This window comes from Chiloscyllium plagiosum, unplaced genomic scaffold (assembly GCF_037043375.1).
Source record: "Chiloscyllium plagiosum isolate Xiang-an unplaced genomic scaffold, Cpla_swu_hap1 HiC_scaffold_32, whole genome shotgun sequence".
Lineage (NCBI taxonomy): Eukaryota > Metazoa > Chordata > Chondrichthyes > Orectolobiformes > Hemiscylliidae > Chiloscyllium > Chiloscyllium plagiosum.
The window spans coordinates 12100383-12123591 of NW_028270170.1; the positions used below are offsets into that span (position 1 = coordinate 12100383).

General features: G+C 40.6%; 1 protein-coding gene across 1 annotated transcript in view; it reads left to right on the plus strand.

Moving 5' to 3' along the window:
- tbx21 (T-box transcription factor 21) overlaps positions 1-23209 on the plus strand; it is a 41539-nt gene that overhangs the window by 9239 nt on the left and 9091 nt on the right. The window contains exon 2 of the mRNA XM_043674874.2: positions 12580-12734. Within this exon, the coding sequence (XP_043530809.1) occupies positions 12580-12734 (155 nt within the window). The remainder of the gene's footprint in view (positions 1-12579; positions 12735-23209) is intronic.

The window sequence follows — 23209 nt, forward strand, 5'->3', positions numbered from 1 at the left end:
GAGGTAAGCCACCACCCAGAAACATAACTCCGAAATCTGAACGTGTGCCTCAAGCCAAAACCTTCTTATGTTAACTCTGTGAATGATAAATATATTGTACTGTACTCATGATTTGGAGAACAAACTTTCCTTTTTCTATAGAAGGTGCTATCCAAACTCTGTCAGTATTTTGATAAAATGATCAGTCTTCTTGTAGAATAAATGATAATTATGGATAAACTAACTGACCAGGACCAGGAAGTGTGACAGGGAGGTGGGTAAATTAAAGATAAGCCTCATTCCTACTCCCCAACTAATATCCACTGTGTCAAAGGGATTGTGTTGGAGTCTCACTGTTTATATCAATGACTTGGGTGGAGGGACTGAACATATTATTGCCAAATTGACTGGTGACTCAAAGATAACTAGGAAAGTAAATGTTAAAGAGGACATTAAGAAACTACAAAAAGAAACAGAATCGTAGAACCCCTACAGCACAGAAGGAGGTCATTCGGCCCATCAAGTCTGCACTGACCCTCCAAAGAGCAGCTCTAGATGGTGAGAGAATGCAGAGGTCTGAGATGCAGAGCTTGAACTGAAAAAAAATTGTAGATACATCAAGTAATTAGGAAAGCCGATAGAATGTTATCACTTATCGTGAGAGGAATTGGATGCAAAAGTAGTGAGGCTACTTTTCAGTTATTCAGGGTATTGATAAGACTACATCTGGAGTACTGTGTACAGTACTGGTCACCTTACTAAAGGAAGGATGTAAATGCATTGGAAACAGTTCAGAGAAAATTTGCCAATCTAATATCCAGAATAGGTGAGTTGTCCAATGAGGAAAGGTTAGATTGTTTCAATCTGCTGTTTATAGTTTATATCCACTGGATCTTAGAAGAGTAAGAGGAGACCTGATCAAAACATATAAGATCCTGACTTGACTGGGTAGATGGGAGAAAGTAGAAATTGGGATTGCAGTTTAAAAAATAAAACAGAAGAGGCAAGAAGCTTTCTTACAAAGGTCTTGGTGTCTTTGTAACTCTCTTCCTGAAATTGCAGCAAAAACAATCCTTGAATATTTCTAAGGCAGAAGGGAATACACTTTTGGTAAGCAAGGTCTGAAAGGTTATCAGTGGCAGACGGGAATGCAGATTTGAGGTTACAATCAGATCAGACAGGATCTTAATAAATTGCAAAGTGGGCTCCAGGGGCCAAATGGCCTACTCCTGCTCCTCATTTGTATATTTGTAAGTACAACAAAACCAATGAAACCCGGTAAAGGTTTTACTGTCTAGTCCAGTTTAAGGGCATTAAGGCCAATAGTAGTACCCTGAGGCTTACTGTCCCCTTCAAACTTTCAATCAAGCCAACTGAGTCAAGTGGCCACCATAATTCTAAATGACATAACTGCAGTAAGGGAACAGCCCTTGAATTGCTGAAAACTACAATGTTCCCAAATGGATTGAATGGCAAGTGTGCCATCCAGGATGATAGAGACGGAAGAAAGACCCAACTTCCCAGTCTGGATTGAGTTCATTGATTGCAGGCAAATGTCAAAAGCTTTATCTGGCTTTGACATAGGCCTAAGGAGGTTAAAAGTGTGCCAGAGTTTCCATATGGAGTACTCTCCAGAGCCCATACTACTATCCATCCCAAACATGATGTGACATTAAGACTGGATAGGCACTAGATTTATTTAGCCTTCAGTGGATATCCACTAACAAATAGAAGGGAAAAATTGAGGGTAGTGATGTTGGAAGAGGAGAGGACGGACCAATACCATACTGCAGTACTGTACTAATCATATTAATCAGGTCATTCAACCTCAAGACCTCTTATCCCTTTACACCTGTATTTACACACAGCACTTTTTAAAAATGCAGACGTCAGCAAATTTACCACATCAGAACAAGTTCTATAAGCAGATAAGAGACTGAACAACAACTTGCATATTCTGCAAAAATAACTTTAAAATAGGAAGGGGTTACAATGCAAGAAAAATTGTCTTGCTAAAGCAATAGGCACATTGAATATTGTTTTAAATTGCTGCAGAAAACACTTAATTACATCAGTAAAGTTATTAATTCACTTTGTCATTCTTAAAATAGCAAACAAAGGAACATTACACAAATGGTGAAATGCAAATTTCACAAATAGTAATTTCAGGGGCACAGATTTCTAATACCAGACCTAACTAACAAAACCATTGGATTCTGAAAAAAATGTGAAACATTAGTCTATAGTTGTTCAAAATTATCACTGATGTTTGAAAATCCTTCCATGAACTAACCAGTCCCTATCTCTATAATCTGTGTCAGCCTGATTAAATTTTTTGTATTTCCCCGATTCTGATCTCTTGGCACGTCCTGATTTTAATTGCTACACAACTTTTGATCATGTCTTTAACTGACTAGATCCTAAACTCTGGAATTCCTACTCATAACCACTCCATCTCTCTACATCTCTCCTTACCTTTATGATGCTGCTTAAAACCAACCATTTAATCAAGCTTTGGTTTCCTATCATAATATCCCTTTAGCTAAGTAATCAAATTTTTTATAATGGTTCTTATATTGGTTTACTACATAATTGTACAAATGCATGCTACTGTTGTTCCTTCACCTCATACAATGCCTGAATGGATAGTTGTTGTACAATAATTTCATTTATATCATTACAGTTTCAGACTTTCTTGTATATTTTTCCAAAAAGTTACATTATTCATACATTTGTAAAAATACATTACAAAGCATTTCAATTTCAATATTACACAATTTGCAATAAAATTAAACTTTTACAAGTATTCGAGACACAAGAGTAATCGTATAAACTCAAGTTTCACTCTTGAGATTAATGGAATGACTGTCCGATCCTACCCCCAATCAATGCGATACCACTTTCAGATTTACTTCACATGCAAAAAAAAGTATGCAAAGATAGTTCTGCAGATTCTAATTTGGTATGGGAAAGGTTAACCAGTTGTTCTGTATTTGAACCATTAAAACATCAGGATTCCTCAGGGGCTTGACAGGATAAATGCTGAGAGGATGTTAACCCTCACGGGAGAGTCTAGAACCAGAAGGCATAGTCTCAGAATAAAGAACCGACAATTTAAAACTGAGATGAGGAGGAATGTCTTCTCTCAAATGATCAAAGATGAATCTTTGGATTTCCTTGCCACAGAGTCCTTGTGTATATTTAAGGCTGAGATAGATTCTTGATCAATAGAGAAATCAAGAGTTGTGGGGAAAGAGCAGGAAAGTGGAAGTGAGGAGTGTTAGATCAGCCATGATCCTATTGAATAGCTGAGTAGGCTTGAGTAATTAAATGGCTTATTTTGTTCCTAATTCTTGTGGTGTTATGGTCTAATAATTGATGATTCTTATTTTGGTGCCAACAGGGATAACTGTTTTGTGACCTCTTTTGCTTAATATCTTCCTAAATGATCTGGAGCTAGAAGTCACAGTTACAGGGGCTAGACATTCAGATGATACATAGTTAATAAAGTTGTTCAGCTGAAATATTGATAGGATGTGCTGTAAGATTTGAATGTACTAGAGAGTTATGGGAATTATAGTAGATTCAATTTAATATAGAGAAATGTAAACTGCCTCACGAAAATACACAACGGTCATTTACATAGAAAGAAAATAAGGTGCATGGGAAGCGAATACAACACTGACAATCCTGATAGATAGTGAATTGGAACAATTGCAACAGTGCTCACTTGCATTTAGTTAAGTAAATTCAGTTTCTGGGGAAATCTTAAACATCAATGCACCCTGTATAACCAAAATAGTGAAATAATCCTGACATATTCCATATCATTGATCCATCTAAACTTTAGCCTTTACAATAACTGCAGGTTTTATCACTTTTAATAATAACAAGTAATCACTATGATTAGTTAAAAGTTCAATTATTTCAAATGACTACTGGAAAATAAACTATATGGGTTGTGGCCACTTTAGGTTGGAATTCCTATATTAACGACAATTGCTTATATATGCGATTGCACAATACAATGTTACGACTAATGGCTAATAAGTCAGAGAATTAGCCCAGAAAATATAGTATTGTAAAAACAAAATGTTGAATTACCTGCAGTTTAGTGAGGTGAAACAAATTGCATTTGGGAAGTAAAATGTATGGCAAGTGTTAGGTTCATGAATCTATGTAGCCAGTTGTGCGCCTATATTCTTTATCAACAGAGTACAATTCTGCAATTTCACTTTTGATTCAATAGCCATTCCTAGTATTTAAATTGAAAATAGACTTAGTAGATTATTAAACTGTAATGTTTAGTCTTTCTTTGGCTAACCTTTCATTCATCTCTTATTGTCCCTTTCTTTGGCTTTGTCAATTTTTGCCTGAAAGATTTTAATTTATAAATACTTGGGTCATTTTATAACATTCAGAGGTTAAATCAGTTAAGTCAGCACAAACCGAGAATTTAACTTTTGACTTCCAGGCCTGTGTACCTCTGTTTCTCACTAGGAGATAAATTTACAAGAAACATCCAAAAGTCTTTGAAATTTACATTCACAGAGCTGCAAGTAATCATTGATCTTGTTTGTCTAGTCCCAAAGCATAAATATGCTCTCATCAGCGATTAGCTGGAAGCCAATTTAAACTCAATGACATTAGTTTCAGACAGCTTGTTCTTAAATATATAATTTACATATTCAGCAGCTTATGTTCTATGTGTACACTGCAACCCCGACCTGAACAATGCGGGGATACCTAACATTTAACTTTCACAGTCTCATTTCCAGCCAGGTTCGTATTTATATGTTGCAAATTAGTCATAATGCTCACACCAATAAAATAATTTCATCACCTCCTTTACACCAATTTAAATGTGTTTTTCTAGATGAATATAAGTTGCAATCCTGTGCATCCACAGTGCCTGATTAACATTCTTATTAATGCAAGTTAAAAAATTCACAAGAATTGGATTGAATGCAGTTCTGTTACAACAACTTCAATTTACTTTCTCTTTCACCAAGCAGAGCAGGCATGAACAAGAGTTTGTGTAAAGCAAAGATATTCATCAGGGCAAATAATCTTCATTTTTAGTGAACAGATATATGCAATCTTCTCCCAATTTGGCCTCATGTCAAGTTAGTACATTAATTTAAATTCTTATCCTCACCTTCAAATCTCACTGCAGCCTTGCCTTTTCTTTCCTCTTTCCCCTCAAATTCTGTAATTCTCGAAGGATGCTTTCCTCAAATGCTATCCTCATGCATATTTCCATCAGCTCACTCCATCATTGGAACTGTGTCTTTAGCTGACTTGGTTTTGGAATTCTCATTCTAAACCTCTCCACTTCTCCCTCCTTCACATTCCTTAAACCCTTTGACCTAATGTTCAGCCACCTTTTCTAATGTCCCCTCTATTTGAAATCTGATAAGGTTCCTGTGACTCACATTAGGGATGTTTTACCAAAAGTATGGTGCTATAATGGTTTTGATATTGTTGCAGCACCAGTGAATGGAGACACAGAGTTTCAGAGTTCTATGTTTCAGTATATTCCAATTTGGTCATACATTGTTGTCATGAGTGGTTGGCTCACAATCAACAGATTAATTGTCTGCCCTGATGTCAGGAAAGAAAGGTTTACAAAAAGAGAAGAGAAATGGTTCCAACATATTTAATGCAATAATATTGTTCTGAGTTCAGAAGACACAAGATAGTTTACATGCATATGTTGTAGCAAGGAGAACCTTCTTTGGCACTAGTATTTTTGCAATGTATTCAGCAATATATTATCAGTCATACATTTGCATACTGTTGTTAAACAAGGAACTTGCATTTACATAGTACCTTTCATAAGTTCAGGACAACCAAAAATGCCCCTCTGGCAATCATTCTGAAATATAATCATTGCCCTATTTTTGAGAAATGTAGCAGATAATTTGTGTCCAGCAAGATCCCACAAGTAGCGACAAGATAATGACTTGGTAATCTCTTTAAGTGATATTGATTTGAAGGATGAATATTAGGCTCGGGAAAATTTCACTGTTATTCTTTGAAATATTGCCATGCGATAGAGAGCTGGCAGGGTCACAACTTAATAGACAAAAACCGAACTAACTACAGATGGTGGAAATCAGAAAAACAAACAGAAATTGCTCGAAAAGCTCAGCAGATCTGGCAGCATCTGTGGAGAGAAATCAAAGTGAAAGTTGTGGGTCTAGTGACCCTTCCTCAGAACATTCTGAGTTCTGAGGAAGGGTCACCTGACACAGATTTTAACTAGGATTTCTCTCCAGATGCTGCCAGACCTGCTGAGCTTTTCTAGCAATTTTGTCCCAGTTTAATAGCTTACCTGACAGATGGTGCTCCCAACGGTGCAGGACTCCTTCAGTACATTGTACAGAAGATACAACAGAATGACGGGTGTTAGCATAGGCAACCCAAGATTTTGTTCTGGTGTCTGAGATTGCAGATTGGACTTTCTGATCCTCCCCCATTGCCAACAGTATTGATTGTTGTTTTGCATAAGTCTTAGAACTATCTTCAATAAATATTACCGGTCATAGATTGCTAGTTTACACAGTTGAAATATTGGATATAATTAGAGGAATTCATCAGAAGTTTTCCATGTGTGTTGTAGTTCAGGACTATAAATAATGATGATGGAGGTTCTAAATTTCTTTCCATCACATGTGAAAGTACACAATTAGTCCTAAGCATGCTGCAAATATAATACTGAATTACCAAGGTACATCATAAATGCACAAATCAACTGGTTCATTCAAGAAAAAAAATTAGACACCATGAATTGTGAGCCAGCATAAGCTGCTGGTAAATGTAGAACACTGCCATTTACTTTGAAGAAATGGTTACTTTTATGATGGTAAAATGTAAAGTATGTAGATTAGTTTGATCTCAGAGTAGGATAAAAATTCGGCACAACATCGAGGGCCAGTACTGTGCTGTACTGTTCTATGTTTTATGTTCTGTTGGTGCAGCGATGATGCTAACCAAATTTTTTTATTGCATTTCTGAAATGTTGTGAGCTCCTGTGCATTGCTAGGTTAATGCATTTTGTTTTTCCCTGCAAAGTATCTGGGAATACTGTTAAATGCATTTTCCTGGAATCATTCTGATTGGGAAGGTATAGTTGGGGGATGGACTGAGGGGTGTACAGGGAATGAATACTATGGAAGCCTGACACAGAGATCTCAATTTGATAGGACGTAAACCAGCAGATAGGATAGGATAGGATATAAACCAATGGGTAGTGAAGGTGCCTAGGCTAGACAATTTGCTTCTGCCAATAGTTTTAAGTGTTAACTCTAATTAACAGTGTTTAAATATTTAGATGGCATTTAAGATTGCAGTTTGGTCAACTGAATCTCAACATTTGAATTATCTACCCCTCTGTAGTGACATTTAATGTCTTCAGGAGACTGCAGTGGTTTTTCAACACATTAAAAACAGCAGAAAACTAGATGGTCCAGCACCAAATATGGTTTTACTAACAGGAGCAAATAATCACGGTTACAATTGAAATAGTTCTCTAATGCATATAGCAAAGGCCAAAGGTGCTTTGACTTCACTGCATGATTTTTAGATTTGAAAGCCAAAAGCTTTTTTTAATCAGTGAACTAATTTTATGTGATGAATCCGTATGGTTATATACAGTCATGTCATATTACCCTTTCACTATCTTTCTGCATCACTGTGGTCTGATGTATAATTTGTTGACTGTTTGAAAACTAAAGCAAATCCATTCTGTGAAGTCGTGTTTAGCAGCAAGTGATGCAATGGGAGGTTGACACACACCCGAAATTTTGCATTTGTGAGCTCTGAGCATTTATGGCAGTTGTGGAGCTCCAAGCCAGTGAACAGCTTCATGGCAGCTTTTTAACTCCTTTCATTTCTCTTTCAAACTGTCCGGTGCAGCCGAAATTGCAACAGGATTTGTGTCCTGCGGCAGTGAAAATGATCCACTGTTAGAGATCTCATCTGAATCCTCGTTATCCCACGGTCTTCCTGTCCCTTCCTCTCACAGACTGTCCAGCTTACTCCCATAAGACTATATCAAATAAGAACAGGAATAGGCTTTTCGGCCCCTTGAGCCTGTTCCTTGATTCAATAGGAGCACAGCTAATCCTACACTTGTCTTGTCCATTTTCCTGCGTTTTCCCTGTAACCCTTGAATTTCCTCTTAATTAAGAATCTATTTCAGCCTTAAATGTACATTCTAACCTCATAGCTCTATGGCAAGGAGTTCCAAAGAACCCGAGAGAAAAAATTCCTCCTTACCTCACTTTTAAATTTGTCACCCCCATTATTCTGAGACCATGCTCTCTTATCCCAGACTGCCCCAGGTGAAGAAACACCCTCTCAGCATTTACCCCGTCAAATCCCTTAAGAATTCTACATGTTTCAATGAGATTGCCTCTCACAGACAGCAAAGTGGTTATTAACGACTGGATCATGTTGGTTCATGATAGGTATTGGCCAGGGAACTGGGCAGAAGTCCCTGAAATGAAAACAAAACACTGGAGAGACTAAGTAAATCAGGCAGCACCTGTAGAGAGAGAGAAACATAGTTAACGCTTTGAAGGCTGAGAAGAGTCATATTCAACTTGTGTTGCATTGACTGTGTTTCTCCCTCCACAGGTGGTACCAGAGTTGCTGAGCCTCTCCAGCATTTTTCGTTTTTATTCTTTTTTAGCCCCAGCCTCCATAGCACTTTGCATTTTACAGAAAAACCCTACTGTTCTTCAATTAAGGGCCTCAGCATTTTTTTCCTCGAATTATAGAACCCCAGACCTAATGCTCAATTTTCTACAGAAGAGCTGGAACCTACAAGATTCAAGAGATGCGATTGTTACTGAGTCATAGTAATCATTCAGGGTCTGCCATTCAGTACTCAACTCAAGATGGTTTTGATGGTCCATACCTATTGGACTGATGGCATTTCAAACCTTCATGTGACTTGCTGGTGACAAATAAAGAAACTGCTTTACTGAATCATTAGGTGTCCATTTTACCACAGGCCCCTCCAATTGATTGTTATCCCATTGTGATAGAACCTCGCAGCCCTTCCCCCGCCACTTCACTGAATGTTTGAGATTTTAGATTATTGCAAGGCTCAGTTTCATTTCAAATTGACATTTTCGTCGGAAACTAGTAATGGAACTTGGCTGTTGTATTTTCTTTCTCCGCTCGAGTGGTTTTTACTGAAAACGTTTCAATCATGTGATCCACTACGCTTTCCTGTACATACCAGAGCGAGCAAGTCAGAAAAGCCAATGAACCTTAGCCAGTTTCCTCACTCAGTTTGTTACTCTGATTACTTGATTTTATCATTTTTAAAAATAGGTTTACATTATTTGAAAATTGATCCAATTATCGAAAATATATCCAATGCACAATCCAATTTCAAAATTATTGAAGTCAGGCACAATACATGATGCATCTCCAGTTATCTGTTGCTAGTCATTTGACAAGTTGGGTTGGGATATCTGGCTGGCATGAACAGGTTGGACTGAAGGATCTGTTTCCGTGCTGTACATCTCTATGACTCTTAAGACTAAATGTTAGCTGAATCAGATTCTGATGAACCTTTTAAAACCAAGGCAGCTGTTCTCATCTACTGTTCCAGAATCATCCCAGTCCTTAACATGGATCTCCCCCTATGCTTTCTACTACCTCCTGATAATTGGCACCCACCTCCAGATCGCTTGTTCCTATTCCCAGTAAACTCATTGACCCAGCAACTTCCTCTCCTGCCTTCCACCCCATTGTTGGCCAAGACTGTTAACATTCTCACTATTAGTTGTTGTCCCTCTCTCCTTTTAAATTTGTGACCATCACCACCCTCAAAAAAAAAACATTGTACACACCATCGTTCCAAACTCCTACTCCACTTCCTGTTCCTCTTCAAAGTCTTTGAAGATGTTATGGCCTCCCAAACACTGATCTTTCACTGAACGCTATGTCTGAATCCCTCCAATCAGGTTTCTGCTCCTATCACAGTACCAAAACAACTCTTATCATATGACTGTGACCAAGTTGAACCTTTCCTCTTCAATTGTCTGCACGCTCTGCTTCACTGACTTTGACCTGAAGACCAGTAGATGGGATTGCACTCTCCTGATTCCATTCTTATCAATCTGTTTCTAGCCATAGCATCTTGGGTAATGTCTGTTCCTCGTGACATCACACTCCAACATGTGGTACTCTCTCCAGATTTTGAGTACCCTTCATTTCTCAACTCTTGACTTCATATCTTAGAATCACACAGGACAGAAGAGGCTCTTCACCCCATCGACTCTAAAGTGACAAAAAGCTAGCCTAATCTACACTTTGCAGCACTTGGCCCATAGCCTCGAATGTTATGACACTTCAAGTGCTTATCCAAGAGGTTATCCACTTCAACTCCCCTCCCAGGAATGCAATCCAGATGCCCACCACCCTCTGGTTGAAAAGGATTTTTCTCAATTCCCCTCTGAACCTCCTGCTTTTCACCCTAAATGTATACCCCTTGTTATTGATCCTCACTCTAAGAGGAACAGCTGCTTTCTATCCAGCCCGCCCCTCACAACATTATGCCCCTCTAAAGGCTGAGTGGGGACCTGAAAACAGGTCACCACTCAGCCTTTCCCTGCTCTGAAGAAAACACCTTGAGCTTATCCAGTCTGTCTTCATAGCTACAGCACTCCATCCCAGGCAACATCCTGGCGAATCTCCTCTGCACCCTCTCCACTGCAATCACATCCTTCCTATGGTACAGTGACCAGAACTGCACACAGCACTCCATCTGTGGCCTAACCAAAGTCATAGACTCATAGAGATGTACAGCATGGAAACAGACCCTTCGGTCCAATCTGTCCATGCCGACTAGATATCCCAACCCAATCTAGTTTCACTTGCCAGCACCCGGTCCATATCCCTCCAAACCTTTCCTATTCATATACCCATCCAAATAACTCTTAAATGTTGCAATTGTACCATCCTCCACCACTTCCTCTGGCAGCTCATTCCATACATGCACCACTTTCTGTGTGAAAAAGTTACCCCGTCGGTCTCTTTTATATCTTTCCCCTCTCACCCTAAACCTATGCCCTCTAGTTCTGGACTCCCCGACCCCAGGGAAAAAACTTTGTCCATTTGCCCTATCCATGCCCCTCATAATTTTGTAAACCTCTATAAGGTCACCCCTCAGCCTCTGACGCTCCAGGGAAAACAGCCCCAGCCTGTTCAGCCTCTCCCTGTAGCTGAAATCCTCCAACCTGGCAACATCCTTGTAAATCTTTTCTGAACCCTTTCAAGTTTCACAACATCTTTCCAATGGAAGGAGACCAGAATTACACACAATATTCCAACAGTGGCCTAACCAATGCTCTGTACAGCCGCAACATGACCTCCCAACTCCTGTACTCAATACACTGACCAATAAAAGAAAGTATACCAAACACCTTCTTCACTATCCTATCTACCTGCGCATCCACTTTCAAGGAGCGATGAATTTGCACTCCATGGTCTCTTTGTTCAGCAACACTCCCTAGGACCTTATCATTAAGTGTATACGTTCCGCTAAAATTTGCTTTCCCAAAATGCAGTACCTCGCATTTATCTGAATTAAACTCCATCTGCCAATTCTCTGCCCATTGGCCCATCTGCTCAAGATCCTGTTGTAATCTGAGGTAACCCTCTTCGCTGTCCACTACACCTCCAATTTTGGTGTCTTCTGCATACTTACTGATTGTACCTCTTATGCTCACATCCAAATCATTTATGTAAATGACAAAAAGTAGAGGGCCCAGCACGATCCTTGTGGCACTCAATTCCAACATAACCTCCCTGCTCTCATAATCTCTGCCATGGTTGATAAAGGCAAGTGTCCCACTTGCCTTCTTAACTTCCCTATTAACCTGTCCTGCCACTTTCAAGGATCTGTGGACAAGCACCCCAACATCCCTCTGTTCCTCTTATGTAGATCTGTCAAATTTTAATTTAAACTGGGATAATTATGGGAATGCTTATTATATTGGTTGTGTGATATAAATGTTAATTGTTATCATTTTATCCAAGGACAGTTCCTAATTTTCCAGCTAATTTTTGATAGAATTCCTTTCCTTATCGGGCTATTTCAGTTTCATATTAAATTATTGGTTGTAGCATTTTTGGAAAAACACAGCTTGACTTTCTTAATATTTTCCTGCATCAATGAAATGATTTCGGTAACCCTAGAACATCCAGAAGTGTTTTAAGAAAAACAGTATGGCCATTACTGTAATGTTTGGAAATGTGGCAGTCATTCTGCACACAGCCAGATCCATAAATATATAAATATATGTACATGACAAACTAGGAAATTACAATGATATGGGTGGAGGGGCTTTCTTTGGTCAGGAGATCAAACTGTTAGGGGGTTCTGATTAACAATTGTGTCCATCTCTAGTAATGATAATCACAGTGACAAATATAAAGTTAAAACTAAAGACTATTCCTTCAACAATGTGATTCTAGACTGAGTGGCAGAAAGAGCATTATTTTGTCAAGCAGTTCATTTTTATTCTCTTTTAAATCAGCAGAATGTTGACCTTTCTTGTTCCCCTCTTTTTCCAGGCGGATGTTTCCTTTCCTGAGTTTTAACATCACGGGGCTGGATCCTTCTGCTCATTATAATATTTATGTGGATGTTGTCCTGGCAGATCAGCATCATTGGAGGTACCAGGGAGGAAAATGGGTACAGTGTGGCAAAGCAGAAGGCAACATGCAAGGTTAGTGTGCCAGAGGCTACAGGCATGAACATCTGTGGGCACTTTACCAGAATAGTCTGCGCTGCGCTTTAAACCCTTTCATATGGAAAGGGTATACTGTACACGTGGTCCAAAACACGTAATTTCTTGGCGGTATGGTTCACATTTTGTGCTGGAAATTAATCTGAGGAGGTAGCATAAAATGGAGTGCATCAGATCAGCTAGTCATTATGTGTAGCCATTTAGTTCCAGTGCAGTCAATGACACTAAATATTAGGCACTGTATATAACAGGCAGCTAATCGGATATCACCCATTTTCGGGTACTGCCCATGATAATTTCTAGATGACAGACTTTATAGAAGACAGCTGCCACTAGACCTTGTGCACAGACACAGATACATATATAATTCTGTAGCCTCACTCTTGGTGGAAACGGTTTTGCTTCAGTGGTTTCACTTAACATTCTGTAAGATATATGCTGCAGGATAAAACAAGCTCATGCCACCACACTTTAATGTTAAGACCAAGGGGTAATATTAAATATTAAATGTTATCAGATACTTGGGGCATATGATAATATAACACTGCATCACTGAACACTGGCCAACATTTAGCAATACAATTGAGAAGCTTGCTTGTTCCAAACAGTTTTGAAAATTAAACTATATCCCATTACTATAGTCATTTACTGAAGATGCGAAGCTTTACGTTTGCCCCCATTGGCAGTGGATGGGTTTTTTTTTTGTTCGAAACTGAATGCTCTAAATTGTTCTGAGAATATGAAAGCCACAGCAAAATTCTTCAAACTGCTGGAGAGTCAAAATAATTATTCACCCAAGGACTGTATGCTGTTCAGTTAGGAGAGGTATTAGAAATCTAGGTAACTCCCATTGGAATATTGCTGCAAAAAGAGAATTGTTGCTAAACGTGATTTGGAGGTGCCGGTATTGGACTGGGGTGGACAAAGTTAAAAATTACACAACACCAGGTTATAGTCCAACAAGTTTATTTAGAAGCACTAGCTTTCAGAGCCCTGCTCCTTCACCACCTGATGAAAGAGCAGCACTCTGAAAGCTAGTGCTTCCAAATTAACCTGTTGGACGATAACCTGGTGTTGCCTGATTTTTAACTATGTTGCTAAAGGTTTCCATCTTACGCTCAAGGATAAACCTTTAAATCAGAGATTGTTGCAATAGATTTGAAATCTGGTATTCTTGCATTTGGGCTGAAATGGGCAAGTCAGAAAGGTTTGGCAGCATATCTCTCTTCCTAGTGACATTGAAGTTCTTGACCACCAAGTGACTGTAGAGGATCTAAGGGAAGAAAGTTTCAATGGTTAGGGCCTCAATGGCTGAGATCTTGGCCATCATTATTGGAGGGGAGGGAGATGTGGACACGTAAGAGGCTTCTGCAGGGTTTGAACTCCAAATCATTATCAAGCCATTCTTGGGCTTGTCATTGATGACTTCCACAATCAAATAGCCAATACGTAATCAGTCCTAGGTTCAATCCAAGGACAGGCATCTGATCAAATCCCTGGAGAAGGGGCAGAAAGCTATCCCCCTTTATACTAAGGACAAGGAGAAAATCATTTCAAGGGAACTGTAAATGAAATCCACCGTGGAATAAAAGTTCCCATTGCAGTTTCTGTCCTCACTGCATTATTCTCCGAAGGAGTCAGAAACGCAAGAAAACCCCCTCAACAAAGTACATCCACATCATCAGGACTGACCTGTCTTTGGTAAATGCATAGATCTATATTCCACATTTCATGTTATTGCATTCTCATAATATCCCCTGTCTGGTATATCAATCTTTCTAGTACAACTTTCCTTGTCAGATTAAAAATGAATTCATGCCAAACACATCAATAATTTGGAGTTCTCCCAGGCAGCACAATATCCATTGACATCAGTTAGAATGCACAGCTTGCTGTACCAGGGCAAGGAGCAAGTGCTCATGGCACTTTGAGCCTTCAGAGCACAGATCGACCACTGGGATACATTCGTTCACAGAAGTGGGCATCGATGGCTAGGCCTGTATTCATTGACCATCCCTGACTGCCCTGGAGAAGGTGGTGGTGAGATACGTTCTTGAATCACTGCAGTCCTTGAGATGTTGGGAACTTTAGGAAGTAAATGCTGAATTTTGACCCAGCAACTGTGAAGGAATAGTAATATAGTTCCAGGTCAGGTGATATATGGCTTGAAGGAAACTGGCATGTAATTGCATTATCCTGCCCTCTGACACCCTCACCCTTCCAGTGCTCACAGCTTTGAAGGTGTTGTCAAAGGAGTCATAGTGAATTACTGTGGTCGATCTTATATATGGTACACATCGCTATCACTGTGTGACTGCAGTGAAGTGGGTGACTGTTGACGTTGGTAAATAGGGTGCTTACCAGGCTTCTTTGTCGTGGATGATGTCAACTTTCCTGAGTTTTACTGGGGCTGCATCCATCCAGGCAAATGGAGACTATTCAATCACACTCCTGACCTGTGCCTTCTAGATGCTGAGACGATCACTGAGGAAACAGGAGATGAGTTCCTCGCTGCAGAATTCCTAGCTTCTGACCTATTCTTGTATGACTAATCCAGCTCAGTTGCTAGTCAGTGGTGTTCCCAGGATGTTGATAGTGGGGAATTCAATTATGGTAATATCTCTGAATGCCAAGGGGCAATGGTTAGATTCTTGTTCACTGGAGATGGTCATCACCTGGAAGATGTTGTTCTCAACAGCCACTCAGATATGCCCAATCGGAATAGGATTTTTACTGGAGTGGTCAGGAATCTTAGCTGTTTCATGGCTAAGAGGTGCCTAACCCATGACCAATCAGAAGCTGAATATCATTTCCTGATAGGAATGGGAGGTAGAAAGTATGTGTATTTAAATAACCTCAGGACCTTGCTACAGCAAATAAAGTGGTTTTGAAATATGGTCACTATTGTCATGTAGGAAATATAGCAGCCAATTTTCACACAGCAAGCGCTCATAGACTGTAATGTGAGAATAGGTGGGTGATCTCAGTGATGTTGATTGAGGGATAGTTATTAGCCAGGCCATCAGGGATAACTCTCCTTTGAACCAGCCTCATGGGTTCTTTCAGGTCCTGCTGTGAAAACCTGATTAAACATTTCAGCCAAAAGGCAATAACTCTGACAGTGCAGTGCTCCCTCAGATATTACCCTGCAGTGTCAAGCTAGACTTTTGAGTTTAAGACAATCCTGTTTGACAAGGAGCGTTATGAAAAAGCATCAAAGGTAACAGTTGCTGACCCTGAATACACACCCCAGTGAGGATAGAATGTGGGAGGTGAAATGAGGTGAATGTGGGAGTTAACAGAAGGAAGGCTGCTTCCCGCTCTCCCTACTCCTGCCTCACTTCTGATGGTTGTGTGGGTGATTTACTGGTGGCAGTTAACAGTTATGAGCAAAAAATAAAGTCACGGTGATTTGGTGATGGAGAAAAGCTGTTTAGTCATGTGAAAGAACACTTCTGGATATAAAAAAGAAAACAACTGACTTCATCTCATTGTCTTGGCCCCTAAATTACGAATAACCTTAACTAATTTTAAAAAAAAACTGTCAAGCTCCATTTTGAATTGACCCCCCAAGTCTTTTCTGGTGTGTTTGAGCATTTGGATGGTGAGAATTCTGGTTTTCTATCCCCATTAAAGTAAAGAAGTGTTTTCAGACATTACCTGTAAACAGCTCAACTTTATTACAATTACTTGTAAAGGAGATACTAGTCTAGTCATTCTCTAGATTATAACTCTGAGATTAAAATAAGGGTTTATATAACATCAAAGCTCCCAGTGATTCTTTTTCTTTCTACAATCTATATTATAAAGAGTAGTTAAACAATCGAGGGTGACCTGAATTACTGTATATGTTCTGTATTACATGGTTTCTGAATGTGACAAACTAGGAGGGGTGCAGTTATACTATAATTTCTGTGTCAGCACAAAACAGTTTGGGCATCAAAATAGCAGCATCTTTCTGAAGTTAACATCAGAGCTATTTTGGGTGGCACAATTCCAGCTTTTGACCACAGTGGCATGACACTATTGGCACTGCCATCGTCAACAGCTCACCAACATAAACCGAGAGATAACAAAATCCAATCTTGTATCATTGTATCATCCTTTCAATTCAATATAAAGGGACAGTGGAACAAAAGCAAAATTTTGCGAATGCTGGAGATTTAAAATAAAAACAGTGTCAGAGAAACTCAACAGATCTGGCAGCATCTGTGGAGAGAGGAATACTAATGTCTCTTCTTCAGAACTGAAGGTGGGCGAGGATTGTCTGTTGAATGATTGACATAGTGACCTTCAGAGAGTCTTCTCTGGACATCAAAGGTGCTTGATTGAAATTGTCACTCTGCAGGTTGTAATGCAATGGGTTAGTGAAATAACGAGGTAAAAACAATGACTGCAGATGCTGGAAACCAGATTCTGGATCAGTGGTGCTGGAAGAGCACAGCAATTCAGGCAGCATCCGACGAGCAGCCAAATCGACGTTTCGGGCAAAAGCCCTTCAAAATAACTACACAGGGGCCAGTATCCAGTAAATGTGTCACCATTTATTTACATATGCAAAGGACAAGGGCTCTGACCAACCAGCTCAGATGAAGGGCTCTGGCCTGAAACGTTGATTCTCCTGCTTCTTGGATGCTGCCTGACCTGCTGTGCTTTTCCAGCAACACACTCTCAACTCTGATCTCCAGAATCTGCAGACCTCACTTTCTCCCAGCTCAGAGCCAGTCCCAAGAATAAGGAGACTCTCTGAATCTCTTGTTTATATATTTTCTCTTTTTTTCTAAACTGAGGAGACAATCTCCTGTTATATATATGTTTTTTTCTTCCTTCTCCTATTTTCCCCCACACTACTGCCTAACAGCAGTAGAGGTCTTCTTTATTTTTTTTTTCTTTCTTTTTCTTTTTTTTTGGAGGGAGAAATGATGCACTCCACTCCCTGCGGCGCCCACACTCCTGTTTATATATATTTTTTTCTTAAACTCCCACACTACCATCTAAGTGCGGTAGTGCTTATTTTATCCCCAGCACCCAGGTGTGAGACACAGTGGAAGACACAAAGTGAGGTCTTCTTTATATTTTTTTTTCCACCACCAGGAAGATAGGAAAACAGCTCTCCTGTTTATATTTTTTTTCCTGTTTCTTTTTTTTTATTATTTTTTTTAATTTTAACCCCCACACTACCACCTAAGTGCGGTAGTGCTTATTTTATCCCCAGCACCCATGGTGTGTGTGTGCAGGTGTGAGACACAGTGGAAGACACAAAGTGAGGTCTTCTTTATATTTTTTTTTTATTCCCCTCTTTATTATTATTTTTTTTTCTTTTTATTTTCTTTAAATTTAACCCCCACACTTCCACCTAAGTGCGGTAGTGCTTATTTTATCCCCAGCACCCATGGTGTGTGTGTGCAGGTGTGAGACACAGTGGAAGACACAAAGTGAGGTCTTCTTTATATTTTTTTTTTATTCCCCTCTTTATTATTATTTTTTTTTCTTTTTATTTTCTTTAAATTTAACCCCCACACTTCCACCTAAGTGCGGTAGTGCTTATTTTATCCCCAGCACCCATGGTGTGTGTGTGCAGGTGTGAGACACAGTGGAAGACACAAAGTGAGGTCTTCTTTATATTGATCAGCCAGGGGTTCCCTGATTGGCCCAGGTTAACAACCTAATCAAGGATCTCATAGTCAATGAGGTCCACTTGGCCCTCATTCCAATCAGGAGAAAGCTATGCCATGCTCCCATGAGGAGGTTGAACAGTTCATCAACTTCACTAACACCTTTCACCCTGACCTCAAATTTACCTGGACTATCTCAGACACCTCCCTCCCTTTCCTGGACCTCTCCATCTCCATCTATGGCAACCGACTAACCACGGACATCTATAATAAGCCCACTTACTCCCACAGCTATCTAGATTACACCTCCTCCCACCCTACTTACTGTAAAACCACCATCCATTATTCCCAATTCCTCCACCTCCACCGCAACTGTTCCCAGGATGACCAAGTCCACCTTAGAAAATCCCAGATGACCTCCTTCTTCCAAGATCGTAGTTTCCTTTTCCACGTGGTTGACGATAATCTCCAATATCTCCTACACTTTCTGTACCTCCGCCCTTGGACCCCGCCCCTCCCAACACAACAAGGGCCCTCCCCCCTACCCCACTCTCGGTCCTCACCTTCCATCCTATCAACTTCCTTATACATCGCATCATCCTCTGCCACTTCTGCCACCTACAAACGAACCCCACCACCAGAGACATATTTCCCTCCCCACTCCTATCAGTGTTCTGGAGAGACCATTCCTTCTGCAATTCCCTCATCAGATTCATGACCCTCACCAGCACACATCTCATTCCCGGCACCTTCCCCTGCCACCGCAGGAAGTGCAAAACCTGCATCCACACCTCCCCGCAGGCCGCCCGGAGGAAGAACACCACATATTCTGCCTTGGGACCCTGCAACCACAAGGGATCAATGTGGATTTCACCAGTTTCCTCATTTCTCCTCCCCCCACATTATCCCAGTCCCAAGCCTCCAACTCAGCACCGTCCTCTTGACCTGTTCATCACCTTTCCCATCTGTCTGCTCCACACCCTCTTCGACCTACCACCTTCTCCCCCACCTTCATCTACCTATCGCATTCACAGCTACCTTGACCCCCAACCCCCGACCCCACCCACCTCCCATTTATCTCTCAGCTTCCCCGGCCCACAAGCCTCATTCCTGATTAAGGGCTTATGCCTGAAATGTCGATTCTCCTGCTCCTCGGATGCTGCCTGACTTGCTGTGCTTTTCCACCAACACACCCTCGACTCATTCGAATCACTAAACCAGGCAACAGACAATCATCGCCTAGCATCAGGGACTGTAGCAGATAGACTGACAATGTTACCAAGCGGACTGAAGATTGATCATTTCACAGCATGGAAGCAAGCCATTTACTCTTAATGTACTCATTTTCCAAAAGAGGTTTCCAATGAATTTCATTTACCTTTCCCCAGATTCTTCGAATATTTTACCACTTCCCTTTCCACATCCTACAGATTCTATTTGCATTTCTTGTTTCTGTTCTGAACAACTTGCTGATTTCTCCCACTGATCATTGGTGGTGATAGTCAATTCTCGCTCAGTGAAAACAGCGTAACTGGATTCACCATTTATCAAAACTCATTGTTATTTTGAATCACTCTCAGATTCCTTCCTTCGTTCTGGTGAAGCAGCTCCAGGTTTTCCTCATAATCAAAGCCTCCCAATCACTGGTACCATTTTAATGATTTTCTTTTTCTACACCATCCATGATGTTGGCAAGGCTCCAACATGTAGGAGGCCCAAGAAGAAATTAGAGAAATAGTGAAGGTAGACCTTTGTTGAGAATGTGGTTCTGGAAAAGCAAAGCGGGTCAGGCAGCATCCGAGGAGCAGAAGAATCGACGCTTCGGTCAAAAGCCCTTCATCAGGACTGAGTGATAATGGGCTTATGCTTGAAACATCGATTCTCCTGCTCCTCGGATGCTGCCTGACCAGCGTTGCTTTTCCAGCACTGCACTCTTGACTCTGATCTCCAGAATCTGCAGTCCTCACTTTCTCCTAAAAGGTAGATCTTTGCAGGGTACTGGGGAAAGAATGGGAGAGAAGGACTAATTGAAAATCACTGTCAAAGAGCTGGAACAGATTTGATAGGTGGACTGAGTTGCCATTTTCTGTGCCATGCTGTTCTGTGGTTTTATTAAAAATGAGACTCTTGGAAGGATTTATGCAAGTTTTTAATCATCTTTGATTGTGCACTTTGTTTCTCTTACTTGTAAAACCTTGGATCAGATTGGTGTTTCTAGTTCTTTCATTTTTAAAGAAAAATCCAATTGAATAGCTCTGCCATAGCCTCACCCTAGCTATCAACACATATAGGCCTCCCTATTCATTGTCACAGTCTGGCATAGAGATTGACTGCTGGCAACAGTAGTGTCATAAAAAGCAGCTTAAGATCACATTGCCTCATCTTAATTACTTGCTAATGGCTACATTAACAGCTAGAGTTTAAGGCACCCATTCATCTGTACATTCACAAGGGAGTAGAACATATTAGCTATTGTTTGAGTGAGTAGATGCATCATAGCTTGATTTACAACTGTTAAGCCATTAAGCAAATTAACAGCAATAATAACTCTGGAGAATTGAGCCTGATGATCTACTCAGATAGTTGGGTGATTTGCTGCTTTTGAATGTGTAAGGCTTGTCCAATTCCTAAACTGAAAGGTGCCCCACCAAAACTCATTACGTTTCCAAAATCAGTTTTAAGATACACTAAGGAGGCTAGTATTGCAGAATCACACTGGTTCACGTAAGACAAATTGTCCAGCAGCAATGAAATGGTCATACTTCACATACAAGTAGAATTCCAAACTCCATGCCCAGAAAATTCAAAAGAAAACAAACCCATAGATCAGGAATATTACATTTTCAGGACCTCAGGAGTTGGAATGTTAGAGCTTATGGGGCTGTTTACTGCCTGGGGTTGGGAGACTTTCTTCCTAACACACAGACACTTGTTAATGTTGTTCCAATAGAGGATAGAATAAGCCAGTCTGTTAAAAAGCAAATAAATGGATCCACCCCAATTTATTCCCTAATAACTGGGGTTCTCTGTTCCCTCAGACATTTAGACAGGCAATTTCTATGAATCATGAATTTTCCGACAGTGATCCGCTGTTTCGGCAACCATTGCACTGTAATATTTTCCAGCCAAACCTTTATTTTATATTAAGCTAGTATTACAGCAGCTGTTTCCTTGCACATTATGCACCAGATTCCTAATGCCTTCATCAGCTGACATTCCTGTGATTTAACACCTTCAGTATTCACACTGACCTGACGTGTAGTCTCCAGATGCCAATGCTTGAGGAAACTTAATTATCAGGGAAATGCACTAAACCTCTCTTGTTTCTTCCAGTCAGAAATGGCATGCCCTTTGGATGGGCATTTCTATCCTTAAGCTAGGGGTGCTGGAGAAAATTATTGCATTTCTGATTTTCACTAAGATACAATACATACCAGGGAAAGGCAATCAGCAACTTCCTGTCGGCATGGGCCCTCTTTCTAATGTTGAGGTGGAGGTGTCGGTGTTGGTGTGGGGTGGGCAAGGTCAGAAGTCACATGACACCAGGTTATAGTTCAACAGGTTTATTTGAAATTATACCTGATGTAGGAGTAGCCTAAGGGGCAACCTTTTCACACAGAGGGTTGTGGGTGTAAGAAATGAGCACAGGGCGGCATGATGGCTCAGTGGTTAGCACTGCTGCCTCACAGTTCAATTCCATCCTCAGGTGACTGTCTGTGTGGAGTTTGCACATTCTCCTCGTGTCTGTTTCCTCTGGGTGCTCCAGTTTCCTCCCACAATCCAAAGATGTGCAGGTTAGATGGATTAGCCGTGCTAAATTGCCCGTAGTGTGCAGGGATGTGTAGGTTAGGTGCATTCGTCAGGGCTAAATATAGGATAGGAGAATGGGTCTGGGTGGGTTACTTTTCGAAGGGTCAGTGTGGACTTGTTGGGCTGCAGGACCTGGTTCCACACTGTAGGGATTCTATAAAAAAAAGGAAGTGGTGAACGCTGGTACAATTACAACATTTAAAAGGCACCCGGACGGGTACATAAATAGGAAAAGTTTAGAGGGATATGGGCCAAATGCTGGCAAATGAAACTAGATTAATTTAGAATATTTGGTCAGCATGGACGAGTTGGACTAAAAGGTCTATTTCCATACTGTTTGACTCTATGATGCTAACCTGGTGTCATGTGACTTCTGATTACTTTCTGATGAGCCTTGGATACTAATTAAATCATTAGGGGAGGTTCCATTTGTGACAATGTCCATTTCCTGAATAGAAAGGATCAGAACATCAATTAGAATTAGAATTGAAATTAGAATCCCTACTGTGTGGAAACAGGCCCTTCGGCCCAACAAGTCCACACTGAACGTCCGAAGAGTATCCCACCCAGACCCATTCCCCTACATTTACCCCTGCCTAATGCACCTAACCTACACATCCCTGAACATTATGGGCAAGTTAGCACAGCCAATTCACCTAACTTGCACATCTTTCGATTAAGTTAATAAATTCCCTAAGTCAGAGACATGCTAAGTGATCTCCCTGCCATCCCTCTTTTCTGAGGCAACCTTGCATATGAGGGTGGGTGACCGGCCAGTGCCTGGGTGGGTTCCTATTTGGAGGCACTAGAGGGGAACCTTAGATGAGATCTCAACCATTCTATTTGTGCTGTTGGAGGCCATTGGTGTGTGAAGCACCATTTGTTTATTTCCTGGCACAGTGAGTCTTTTAAGCAAAAATAAATGCAGGGATTGTTTTAGTGAGTGTTCTCTCTTGGGCTGCACATCCAGCAGAAGCAGATGTCAAGCTGTCGGCTTCAGTTAAGTAGGTAGCACGTTTGTCTCCGAGT